This window comes from Vanacampus margaritifer, chromosome 8 (assembly GCF_051991255.1).
Source record: "Vanacampus margaritifer isolate UIUO_Vmar chromosome 8, RoL_Vmar_1.0, whole genome shotgun sequence".
NCBI lineage: Eukaryota > Metazoa > Chordata > Actinopteri > Syngnathiformes > Syngnathidae > Vanacampus > Vanacampus margaritifer.
In genome coordinates, this window is record NC_135439.1 from 4,164,596 (window position 1) to 4,176,862 (window position 12,267).

The 12,267-nt window shown below is 41.3% G+C and overlaps 1 protein-coding gene and 1 long non-coding RNA gene across 6 annotated transcripts in view; one reads left to right on the forward strand and one right to left on the reverse strand.

Moving 5' to 3' along the window:
• LOC144056000 (uncharacterized) overlaps positions 1–12,267 on the reverse strand; it is a 95,214-nt gene that overhangs the window by 81,879 nt on the left and 1,068 nt on the right. For all 5 annotated transcript variants that reach the window (XR_013294968.1, XR_013294970.1, XR_013294971.1 and 2 more), the window contains 2 exons: positions 11,216–11,287; positions 5,726–5,826 (listed from right to left, as the gene is read on the reverse strand). This is a non-coding gene — a long non-coding RNA (uncharacterized LOC144056000). The remainder of the gene's footprint in view (positions 1–5,725; positions 5,827–11,215; positions 11,288–12,267) is intronic.
• On the forward strand, positions 6,191–11,976 carry slc16a1a (solute carrier family 16 member 1a). Its single transcript, XM_077572309.1, has 4 exons — positions 6,191–6,407; positions 9,162–9,305; positions 9,934–10,707; positions 11,175–11,976. The coding sequence occupies exons 1-4, from the start codon at positions 6,191–6,193 to the stop codon at positions 11,396–11,398; spliced, it is 1,359 nt and encodes a 452-aa protein (XP_077428435.1). The 3' UTR covers positions 11,399–11,976.

A 12,267-nucleotide genomic window follows, 5' to 3' on the forward strand; every position in this document is an offset into this window, starting at 1 on the left:
GTTCAAATAACTTCACTACTCTGTTTTGAATGACTTTTACACCAATTACCCAAACTCAACCATACAACGTATGTATTATAATAGTAAGCCTCATGAGGCTAATGTCCTCTTAATTGCTTTCCTGCAATTGTGATTCAATGAAGCTCGGTATCTCGCTGACAGTGTTTCTGCAAAAAGCCTTTCCTTAACACAGAAAAACACGTAATGACTATTGGTGTGTGTTTTTGTGTTATTGCTTCAGTTAGCTCTGTAAGGTGAAAGCTCTCCTGCCACTGCAGCCTCTTTAACAGAATGGATGCTTCCTTACTTTTAGCTAATTGAGTTTGGAAACATTCAGCGCGTGACCCTTATAAGGACCTGGCTGCATCGCAGTCCATCAAGACACGATATACTGCACTTTCATTTGTACCGCACGCACCCTAGCGCAAGTAAAAGGTAATTGGCACCGACTTTTTGCCCCACAAGCGTGTCTTTCTGTTGGCCGCCGCGCAATCACACTCAGTCACGTCAAAGTTGTGGAGGCGGCACGGTGTTTATTGCTTTCCCGCTCACGCGGCGAGGTGCTGTTTTGCTAACCAACTCCAGTTAAGATCATGCATTATGGGTGTAAAATGAAAAGCTGCATTCGGCACACTTGAAGGGCTCAGGCGCAGTAATGAACACCAGCACGTTGAAGGAGAACGTGTGCCAAGATGCCTTACAGCTGATTATATTGTATAGGAGCCGTCTTTAGCTGAGATAATCAATTTTAATCCCACTGAAAATGCTATATATGGACTTTTTTCCCCCTCTAACACTGAGCTGCAAATACACCAAACCTCACGTAGCAAATAAGTGTTAATGAAAGCTCACTTACAGCTCCTTTACACGAAAACTAAGTGAGAATGTGGAAAAGATCGTTTGTAGACATTGCCGTGAATTGGATCGCGGGTCTTTTTTTTTATGCCGGGTCGAGTTGCAGTACATATAGGTTAAATTAGGGCAGGGCGGATGGAGAATAAGCAAAGTGTGCATTTACGTTTGCGCATGCATGAAAATCAAGCTAAAAAAAAAGTATGGCTGGAGATTAGAGTACGGAAAGTGTTGCATTAACTGGACACCTTAAAGATTGCAAGCATTGTTTAAAGGTTTTTCAGCCTTAATTAAGTGACAAAAACGACAGGTGCACTTTGTGCCATTTTTAACTATCCTAATGGAGTTTATAGGCAAAAAAAACCACCATTGCAAAGCTCGAGAAGACGGAAGTGTACACTTGTAAACCTTCATTCTAGCAGACGTACGTGTAACAAAACTAATGGGAGTGATGGTCATTAAAGAACCTGCTTCCAGCCCCAATTGACCCCCTCAGTGAAGATCTCTCTCTAAAGTAAAATACAAATAAAAAACATAAACTTTCCAAGGGTTAAAATGGTCCAAATCAGACCTTCCCCCATTAGCCCCTATTGCCGCTCAATGAAAAGTTGGTAGTCGGCTACTTGCCAGCCTACCCATAATGCACCACGCTGCCAAGATGCGCATTTCCCTTAAAGAATATTTCTGGGTTGGATCAGCACTCGGCACCTTATTTTAAATTTCTTTAAATTGCTGCAGAAGCGTCAGCCACAAAACCCAAACAACTACTTGAATTTCTACCTAAGTCGCACAATGCCTATCACTGGCGTACATTATCAAAGTATTAAAGCCATGATTATGAAAAACACTTTGAGGCCATACAAAAAAGAAAATCATGGCTGTAACTGAGCGTGCCCTGTGACAACACAGTCTTACGCCATTCATTGCAGCCATTCATAATCTCAAAACACAATATATCTGGATCGTTGTAAACAAGAGAGCTCCAGTAAATGACACAGCAGCAGCCCCCAACCAACCTGTACCTTTAAGATGTTTTCTTCCCCCCTTTTGTGTGTTTCTCTCCCGATCAGTCAAAATATTGTTTTACGTCCATCTGGTCTATGGCGCAAGAAAGGTCTGGGATCACTCCATGACAGGACAATGTATGGAATTCATCAATGTATCCCATTTTGTTTGGCTTACCCAGTTCAGGCTCTCGGATAAGATGGAGCCTATTCAGTAATACTAGATGCTATGATTGTGGACGGGCCGCCAGTCAATCACAGACAATTTAATGCAACAGTAAAACACACTACATCCTATAATGCAAGATAGGACATATCTGAAAATTCACAGGGGGAAAATGTTCCTCCAAAGGAATCCTGAGATGTGACGGGGCAGATGAGGAAGCCTTTCCTCCTCCATTTATAAAGTCTTAGCATGGCTAAAAGCAGCTCCGGGATTTGTTACTGGTACTGGACAGCTACCGGATATCCCCATGCAAAAACATGTCGTTTTTGCCTCTGAGGGATTGAATCCGCAGACAGACATAGAGGCTCAGCGTGTTTTATATATCCCTATGCCTTGCTGATTTAAAGATCAAAATGGCGTGTAGCATGAATTTGTATACATGAACTTCTTCTATAAGCGGTATGCAGAGTAAGTTAACGTCCACAGAGAAGGAATGCAAGTATGAAAGCAGTACAGGGTAAAGCAGCATACAGCAGATTGTTTAAAAAAGAAAAATAACAATAGATAGAAGGCAAACACATACACATCGGGAAAAAACTGTCATATACAATGACTTATTAGATAAAGTGATGTTCTTTTATGTATACTGTAGTGTCAGATTAAAGAAACAGGCTTTGAGTCCATGGATAATCATAGACAAGCGCCTCTTGGTGAGGTTTACCAAGTATATAGGTATGAGGTTAGTGCAATGAACATGCTCAGAAGTGTTTAAGTGATTTTAGAGTACCAAAAATGGGTTGGCAACACTGACCCTCCAAACAAAGACAAGACGTGCTTCAAGATAAGATTTCCCATTCCAAAGCCTTGATACAGACTCACTGGGAAGGAAACGCCTGGCCAAAGCTGACCTATGAAGTGTTAAAAATGACGACGATTAACAATATCTGTTGTTGGACGGTCACAACTTCTAATCTTCAGGACCGGATAAATCCGCCAATAGAGGAAGTCGGTGTGACAAAAAGCATCTTATCTCTTACAGCGCAGACATGATTGGATATCCTCGTAGGTCAAACGCGCCATAGGGCCCGGCCGTGAATGAGTGCGGCCTCAGCACATGACAGAGGGGTGGGGAAAGCATTGTAAGGCCATGGCACTAAGCTTCCCCCAGCTCATAAGAGGTGACCCATGTAACTCCCCTGCACCAGACTGTCCAAGTTTCATCTGGACACTGATTGGACTCCAACTTTGAGGTTATATTAGGAAAGGAAAAAACCAATGACATTTGAGGCAGAGTTGCCGCCAACGAGGTTTATTGTCAGACTGGATGTAAACTGACAGATCACTTTTGGAGCGTCTGTGAAGCATATGCGGTGTATTCCTTTCGCTACAGAGTCAAAGAGTCTCCTCCATGATCTGCATTGACGTGTCCCGCTGAGCTTATCTGGCCCCGTTTGAGAGCGCCTGCCAGCCGAGGTAAGATGCTTCACACTTTTAACACTAGCCAGGCTCTGCTTTCAAAACGCCCGATCGTGTACATGGCCTACTACAATCGGCATTCATCAAACGTGTGTCGCTTTGTCAGGCTTGTGCTCGACACATACAAGTATTATGTGAAGATCTAATTTCCCTGTGCAAATATTTAATATTCATCTATTTTCAATGAGACAAAACCACTTGATTAGCAGTCACGATGCGTACGAGGCCCAAAGCTCAGCTGCAGGGAGAATGAATGAAATTGCTAGAAGCATCACAAAGCTGCATGTTCATCAAATGATTTTCCAGCAGATTCGGTGGGAATTCTTACCAACTTTGTCATACATGAGAACTGAAGAGCATCAACCTCTAGGATTTGTTGTAGTTAGGATGTTTTTTCAAGGATACTTTGAATCCAGCAGCTCTCATCTCAACATTAAACTTCAATTAAGTTAGCAGTGTCTGGCAAGGAAGTAGCAAGTAGTATATACATTTGGCAGTAATGCGAACTCCCACTGAGGCTCTGCAGAGCCCCCCACCAGCAGACTTGTGGTGGTATTTGTTTTTAAGAGGTACAAAAGTCACCCCCACTGCTCTTTTTAGACTGTCTCAGTCCATTTATTGCCTTTAATTTTCACCAATTTGGTTTACGACTTGGGAAGCAATCCTTTTACACGGGAGCAGATGGGATTTTGAAACTGGGGGAAATTGGAGCTCGGCAGGACAGACTTTTTTAAAGATCGGGGAACAGTGATCTCTCAGGAAATTGTGATCGGTGCACCCCAAATACTTGTCCTTGTTTGCCAGTGCCTTCTATGCCAGGATTCACCAATTCCGGTCCTTGAGGTCCGGAGTCCTGCAGGTTTTAGATGTTTCCGCCTACTAACACACCTGATACTAAAGATCAGGATCGTTATCAGGCAAATTACATTATATGAATCAGGTGTGCTAGTGGGCGGAAACATCTAAAACCTGCAGGACTCCGCATCTCGAGGACCGGAATTGGTGAACCCTGTTCTACGCCCATGCTTTTACATAAAATGTGGATTTTGGTTGTTGTCATTATCTGCATGCTTTTGCCGCATTATCTGGAGCTTTGTCCGTGTTTACAATGTTGTCCATTCATCATCTCCAGTCGCTGAATTTTTCATCCTTTAAACCAGAGGTGGGCAATCTCAGTCCTCGAGGGCCGGAGTCCTGCAGGTTTGGGAGGTTTCTCACTTCCAACACAAGCTGATTCCAATCAACAGGATCGTTATCAGGCTTATGCAGAGCTTGCTGATGAGCTGATCATATATCAGCTGTGTTAGAGAAGGGCAACATGCAAAACCTGCAGGACTTCGTCCCTCAATGCCCACCTCTGCTTAAACGCCAGCACAGAACATCCCCCTCCTGCACATTGTTATTTTTGGGAGCCTGCGTAGTGGATGTTTAGCAACTATTTCTAGACAGTGAATATTTTTTGTTTGTTGTGACCTTTCGTTTGCAAAGTTGGATAAACAATAATCATTACAACACACCAAATTGTAGAAAAGTAATTACATACCAATAAATATTCTCATCTTTTTAAATAATAAAAATAACAAGGCAAGAATACGCTTTGTCTTGCCAATCCATCCATCCAAAAATTATGTCTCAAGGAGGCAACTATTTATGTATACCAGGTGACATTTAAAGTGTGTAAGAATGTGGCAAATAAGACGAAATGACACTAACAGGCACTAAGAGGCACATTTACAGCTGCATAGCAGCAGCCAAAATCCCAGCTCAATAACAAAAGTTCTTTAACACATTAAATATTTACTCTTCACTGTGCAGAACTGGCCTATCCAATACGTTTATAAGACCGGTCTTTTATAAGAGTATTTGTCAAGCAAATCAAGTCCAAACCGGCTAAATAAAAAAAGGAGCGCTTTGCAGAGCTGGGGGCTACGGAGCAGTGTGAATTCCTTGTGTTCATGCTCTGATCGATGTTCTCTACGAGTGGCCTCCCCAGTGTAAACAACACAGTAAGTTGTTTGACTCGGCACATGGACTCTTATTCATCATGACTTAAGCGAAACTGCTGGAGATCAGCGTGTGGTAGCACATGCAGAGCCAAGGTAGCTCCTAAATAGCATCCTCAATCTTGCACCCTGTTGTCTAGTTAGCAAAATGTTTAGGATGTGCTTGACTCAAAGCACTCAGAGGCGCACTAAAGTCATGGTGGCTAACTGTGCAAGAGACTCACCTCCACCACAGGTCTTGTCTTTGTCATTTTGGATGGCCGTTTGGAGGTGGAATGTGACCAAATTTCCCTCGCTCAAGGTTTGGGATGAACTGCTGCCTCCCCTAATGGAACAAAAAAAAAAATGCTTTTACTGTGTTGATAATTGTATTCACAAGATCACCCCCTCAAAGCAGGCTAATTTCAGTGAGGCTTGTAAAACTGGGTTAAAACGTGTGTAATAATAATTCTTGTTCCTTGGATATTTTAATAAAAGCACATCACAGACATGACATTAAGACACCATTTAAGTTTAAGGATGGTAACACAAAATCCTATTCTGCTGACAAACCACAAACACAAACCACAAACAGTAACAGTTTATTTAATTCAATAGGAAATGCTAATTAATGCATGTTTTATTTCTACAGTGGTTCTCCTGTTTGCACCACAAAGAGAGAAGCAGAAAGCAACCCTTTTCTAGTCAAAATGGCACCAGCCGTCGGAGGTCCAGTGGGCTACACTCCCCCGGAAGGTGGCTGGGGATGGATGGTGGTGATTGGGGCCTTCATCTCTATTGGCTTCTCTTATGCGTTCCCCAAGTCCATCACTGTCTTCTTCAAGGAAATTGAAATGATCTTCAATGTGACCAGCAGCCAGGTCTCTTGGATCTCCTCCATCATGTTAGCAGTTACGTACGGCGGAGGTAACGGCATAATCAAACATGGGATTTTATTTAACAATAGAATGTTTGAAATAGACCATTTGGGTCAATCTATAATGTGGCATATGTGCCCACATCATTTTTAATCTGTGTCCATTTCATACACACACACGCATATATATATATATATATATATATATATATATATATATATATATATATATATATATATATATATAAATAAAATGAAGAATGAGAAATGGGGATGTCTTAAAATTGTATTATTATATGTAGGCTACGTGATTTTGTCATGTCCCACACACTGCTTTGCTAACTATACTAGTGTGCAGCAAGTGGTCAAATGATCCTAAATTAAATCAATTGACACGGTCATACAATAAAATGAGGTATTTTGATCATTATATTCTATTTTTATAATAATTTTGAACATTTGCATTTGCCTTTCTTCAATAAACCCTGAAACAGTGAGCATGTTGCACAATAAGTATTTACGCTTAAATTTCCTAATTTTCATCATATTAAGCATGTAGATGGAAGTTGTAAAGCTATAAAAACTAAAAAAAAAAAAAAAAAGAATCAAAAATTCTAAATATATTTGTTGAAGAGTACACAGTCAGCTTGCTGACTGAATCATATCGCTCATATTAAATGTGTACCCTGTCAACAAGTTTATTTTGCTATTGAAATCAATCTTTTTTTTAACCTTTTGTATGTACGGTGCAAAAAGTGTGGGAGCTTGACCCGTATGCATTTCTCGCAGAATAGTGAAATGGGGATGTCCTAAAAGGCACAGTGAAGTGATATTGACTCATTTAAGGAAAATAGTCCAGTAGTATAACAATCTGCTTCAATGTTGTGTGGCGTACACCACACAGTCACACAATGCAGGCAAGGAACTTTGAGTGCCTTGGCCAAGGGCACTTCAACAGCGCTCAGGAAGCTCACTAGAATTTCTTCCAACAATTCACTCTAATTGCCTTATTTAATTCTACAGCAAGATTCTAGCCCTGTGAAGTTTTGATAAGACTGAACCACTGCTGCTTCAAATCCAGTTGCCTAAAACTTCTTTAAAGACTTGAAATAAACACAGCTTTGAAGGATCTGAATTATCTTTGAAGTTTACAAAACATGACCATTGGGTGAATTCTTTGACTAGCTTTATGGATTTGTACACATCCTCAGTATGTTTCTTTAGAAATGACGCCACTTTGTTGAGATCAATGAAAACATGCAGGCACGTGATGATCGGGCTTTTGTTTACGCTGCATGATATTCATCACAGGGCAAATAAACAATTTGCTCCAGAATGAAAAAGAGTTGCACTTCACTCTATTCCGACGTAAGTAAGATAAACTGCTAAAAATGATGATATGGACCACTTTTTGCAATCTCTGCAAAGTTTCCTGAACATATTTCCTTAGAGTGGCAAACTAATATGAATCTGAAAATATTACACCATAAACACCATTTAAAGTTTTTTAGTGAAGTGTATTAGGAAAGTGTGTAAAAAATTAAAGTTTGTTGGGTTACGAATGCATACCATGGCATCATACATTACATAAGAGTGAGTTCTGCTATTTAAGTCGACAATAGCTCATTTCATGTCAAACTCAAGCGAAACTACACGTCCATCTTAATCCCTCGTTCCTCATTACATCAGCAAGCAGTATGTTTAATATCAATGAATCAAAGCTGCTTTTGTACGGCGACACATTCCACGGAGAGGCCGACTGACACCGTCAATTAATGCAAATGTTTCGGTGTAAATATACACAGCTGACGGCAAGCGGCACATCGGAAATTGACAGTTAGTTTTGCTGGCACTGTGACGCTAACGCTTTGCTTGCTAAGCATTCGCCGCACGTCAGTGGGACGAGTTCATTAAGCGACTGCTGCGCACCCCTGTACTCCATTTTTGATCCATTACCTTCATAATATTCCGCACCGGTTCGTCTCCAACCTTTTTATCCCGGGCAGCTCTCCCTGCGGGCCCGCCAGGAAAGAACTCATTGATAGCTCGGAGACGGCCTGCATTACAATTTAAAGACCCTTTGTCTCGCGTGGCGATGGCAAATGCGTTTGGACAAGCGCTAAACAAAAACTGTCAGTTTCTATATAGATGGACTGGGCAGTGTGGGAATTTGGCAAGGAGGCGATCTTCCTCGTGGGCGCTCATAGACACTCAGGCCTATTAGAGTCCACATGTGGATTTCTGAATTGCATGGAAGGCAAAATGAAATGTTCTTGTGGGTCGTATTTTGAGCCGCGGGCAGTAGGTTTCCTACCACTTGTTTACAGATTCCTCACATAGCTGCAGAACCAAAGGCTTACTTACACCTTTAATCACGACCTGGTTCGAAGAGCCTTGAGGCAGATTTGCTAATATTGTAGTACTACACACTGTGTCCAGAATCTCCATCCACACTCTGAACACAATAAAACACCCACGCCTGAACTTCCAATCATCTTTCAAATGCGTTTAAAGTCAATTTAAGGCGATTCCACAAACAAATTACATCTGTCAATGTGTATGCATCTCCAAGTCAAATAAATGATTGTTTCATTAGAGCCCTCACAGTTTTTCTGACAGTTCCTATTATTAATGGAATGAAAACACATCTACTGCAGTGCACCACTGACAAAAATGATGCACAAGTTGTTGTGAGTTTTCAGGGCCTCAGATGTGGTGCTGTGGCTCTCTTGTGGCCAAAAATATAATTGCACTCACATCCAACCAAATACAGTCATCGTGTGTTGTTGTTGATTTATTCCCAGGTCCTATCAGCAGCATCCTGGTGAATAAATATGGGAGTCGTTCTGTTATGATGCTGGGAGGATGCCTTTCCGGATTGGGCCTTGTTGCTGCCTCTTTCTGCAACTCTATCCAAGCACTGTATTTTTGCATTGGTGTGGTGGGAGGTACTGTACTTAATGTTCTACTTTTTGATCACCAATCATGCACTTTTCTGCCATCTAGTGTTCTAAACTTAAAAAAAAAAAAAAGTTGTAGGAAACATTGTGTTCCACAAGTTCCCATGTCATAATAGCATGTCTGTGACAATGATCAAGAATTATAATGCACCTTAAACACACATTTATTTTCTTGCTGAAATTTGACTATTTTGAGGGTGTGGCCCCGCCTCACGCATGTGAGAAACTTGCCACATTAACTACTGCGGCAACAGCTTTTGTTATCGAAATGACTGGTAATGGAGCAATATGACGCAAGTGGCCTGTACGTGCGGAACTAGAGTCCAGATTGCGTAAGAGTAGCAAGTGCCTGCAAAGCCAATAAAAACATTTTCACCCGAGGAGGCAGGACTTCACTCACTATACCGCACACATATAACCTGTATCCAGAAAATGTAAAATCGTTGCCCAATCTAGTTTCTAAGTCATGGGAGGAGAAAGTCTGCACATTTATTTACTTTGGTTGTTCAATTTATGACTGGGCAAGCCCTCAAAATTACAACTTTTTGTACAGAGCATTAAAAACTACATTTTCCAAAATATATCCATTTAAATAATATTTGTGACTGTGTTGTAGGATTGGGACTGTCGTTCAACCTAAACCCCGCCCTCACTATGATTGGGAAATACTTCTACAAGAGGCGGCCCATTGCCAACGGCATTGCCATGGCTGGTAGTCCCGTCTTCCTTTCCACGCTGGCGCCTCTCAACACGTGGTTCTACGACCGCTTTGGCTGGAGAGGAAGCTTCCTCATCCTGGGTGGCCTGCTGCTCAACTGCTGCGTTGCCGGTTCCCTGATGCGACCCATCGGGCCGAAGCCCAAACCGGTGGAGAAGACTACAGAGCGAAGGAGTTGTTCACAAATCATGAACAGCTTCCTCGACCTTTCTCTGTTCAAGCACCGTGGCTTCTTGCTTTACATTTCAGGCAATATTGTCATGTTCTTTGGCCTTTTTGCGCCATTAGTGTTCCTGAGTAATTTTGCAAAAAGCAAAGACATCCCGAAAGAGAAAGCAGCTTTCCTGCTGTCTGTCCTGGCATTTGTTGACATGGTCGCCCGACCCTCGATGGGCATTGTGGCCAACACCAAATGGGTTCGGCCCAGGATCCAGTACTTTTTTGCCGCCTCTGTGCTGTACAATGGCGTGTGTCACGTCTTTGCTCCGATGTCAGTCGACTACAAAGGCTTTGTGATTTACTCCATGTTCTTTGGCTTTGCTTTTGGCTGGCTGAGCTCCGTATTATTTGAGACCCTGATGGACCTGGTGGGAGCGCAACGCTTCTCCAGTGCTGTTGGCCTGGTCACTATCATTGAATGTGGCCCCGTGTTGCTGGGGCCCCCATTGCTAGGTAACTGACTATCACAAACATTACAGTGAAACAGACAAAGTCGAATACCAACTGTTTTTTCAAAACATTTTTCTAATAATGTAAAGTACATTACGTTATTGCCGGTTTGAACTAATCACTGTTTAATACAACCAAATAAAGCTACTACAGTGAACACTATCGGTTACATTTGATGCACACACAAATAGCGACTAGGGAAGGGATCCCTGCATACTCACAATTCGGCACCTGCGGATTCACCTATTTGCACATTTTTTTCCGTCTATTTTTAAATATTTTTTGTCTGTTAGTCAGCCCCACCCCCATTCTTTCAATTTCTCGGGGAAAAAAAAATCTATAGTTATCATTGTCCTTTTGGATGCACTCTAAATTGTTCCGACTTTGGCGGCGTTCGACTTTAGAAGTTTCACTCCGTATTATGGTGTGGACTGCTGAAATTAACTCAAAGTGAATGTTTATCTCTACAGGGAAGTTCAAGGACATCTATCATGACTACAAGTACACGTACCAGGGCTGTGGGATTCTCCTCATCGTCTCAAGTTTCTTCCTCTTCATGGGTATGGGCCTCAACTACCGGCTGCTGAGGAAAGAGAAGGAAGAAGAGGAGCGCATGGCCAGAGTGGGAGATCATAAATCCTACAGGGACAATGCGGCGAAGGTGGCAGAGGCCAGGAACACAGACACTTTATAAGTGTTTTGGTGTCATTTTAAGTCACTTTGTTTGAAGTCATAGAAATAAGCCTAAAAACATCCTGCCTCATTTAGGACAAATCTCTGATTAGATGATGACAAAAACACACACATTCATATTGATCCATCACATGCACTTAACTGGAATTTATTTGCTACTACTATAAACTAATAATTTTTGAAATAAGAATTACTGTTATTGTGTCTGGTTGCAATAACTATTATAATTCTCTTTTTACATAGATGGAATACTTGTATTTCCCTGTGTTATATTACACAGTATGTTTTCTCCTTCTCTGATCATTAACTGTAGTCATGCTGAGCTTGTAGCACAGGGCTTTAATTCCTTAAGGACTGTATGTACTGTACATTCTCTGTAAAACTGCATATAATTCTACTATCAATATGTTTAACTCTATTATTTTTTTTCCCTTTATTTTATGGAAAATATTTGAAAATGTGGGTGTGGAGACCCCATTGCATCGCTTGTGTCTTGTACAGGAAAAAATTGAATGACTGAGTTGCTTTACACAAGTGATGTATTGTATTTGCAATTACAGAGGAACTTTGAAACTTTATTTTTATTTTTGCTTCACATTCACACAAATAAATATAAAAACACCACAATGTGCGTCTAGTGTATAAATATTTTAGCTTCGTAATTACTGACTGGTTGAATACTTGGAAACATTGCATTTCCCCCAGAAAATATATGTTAATGCTGAGAAAGCACAACATTAATTGTTGTGGTTAAGGATTGATTAGCCTTAAATAGCAATCCTTGCATGCAAATATGCCATCTGACTGAACAGTTCTTGAGTTGTTGCCAAGACATCATAGCTTTTCTGTTAGCTCAGGGTTTCGAATCTA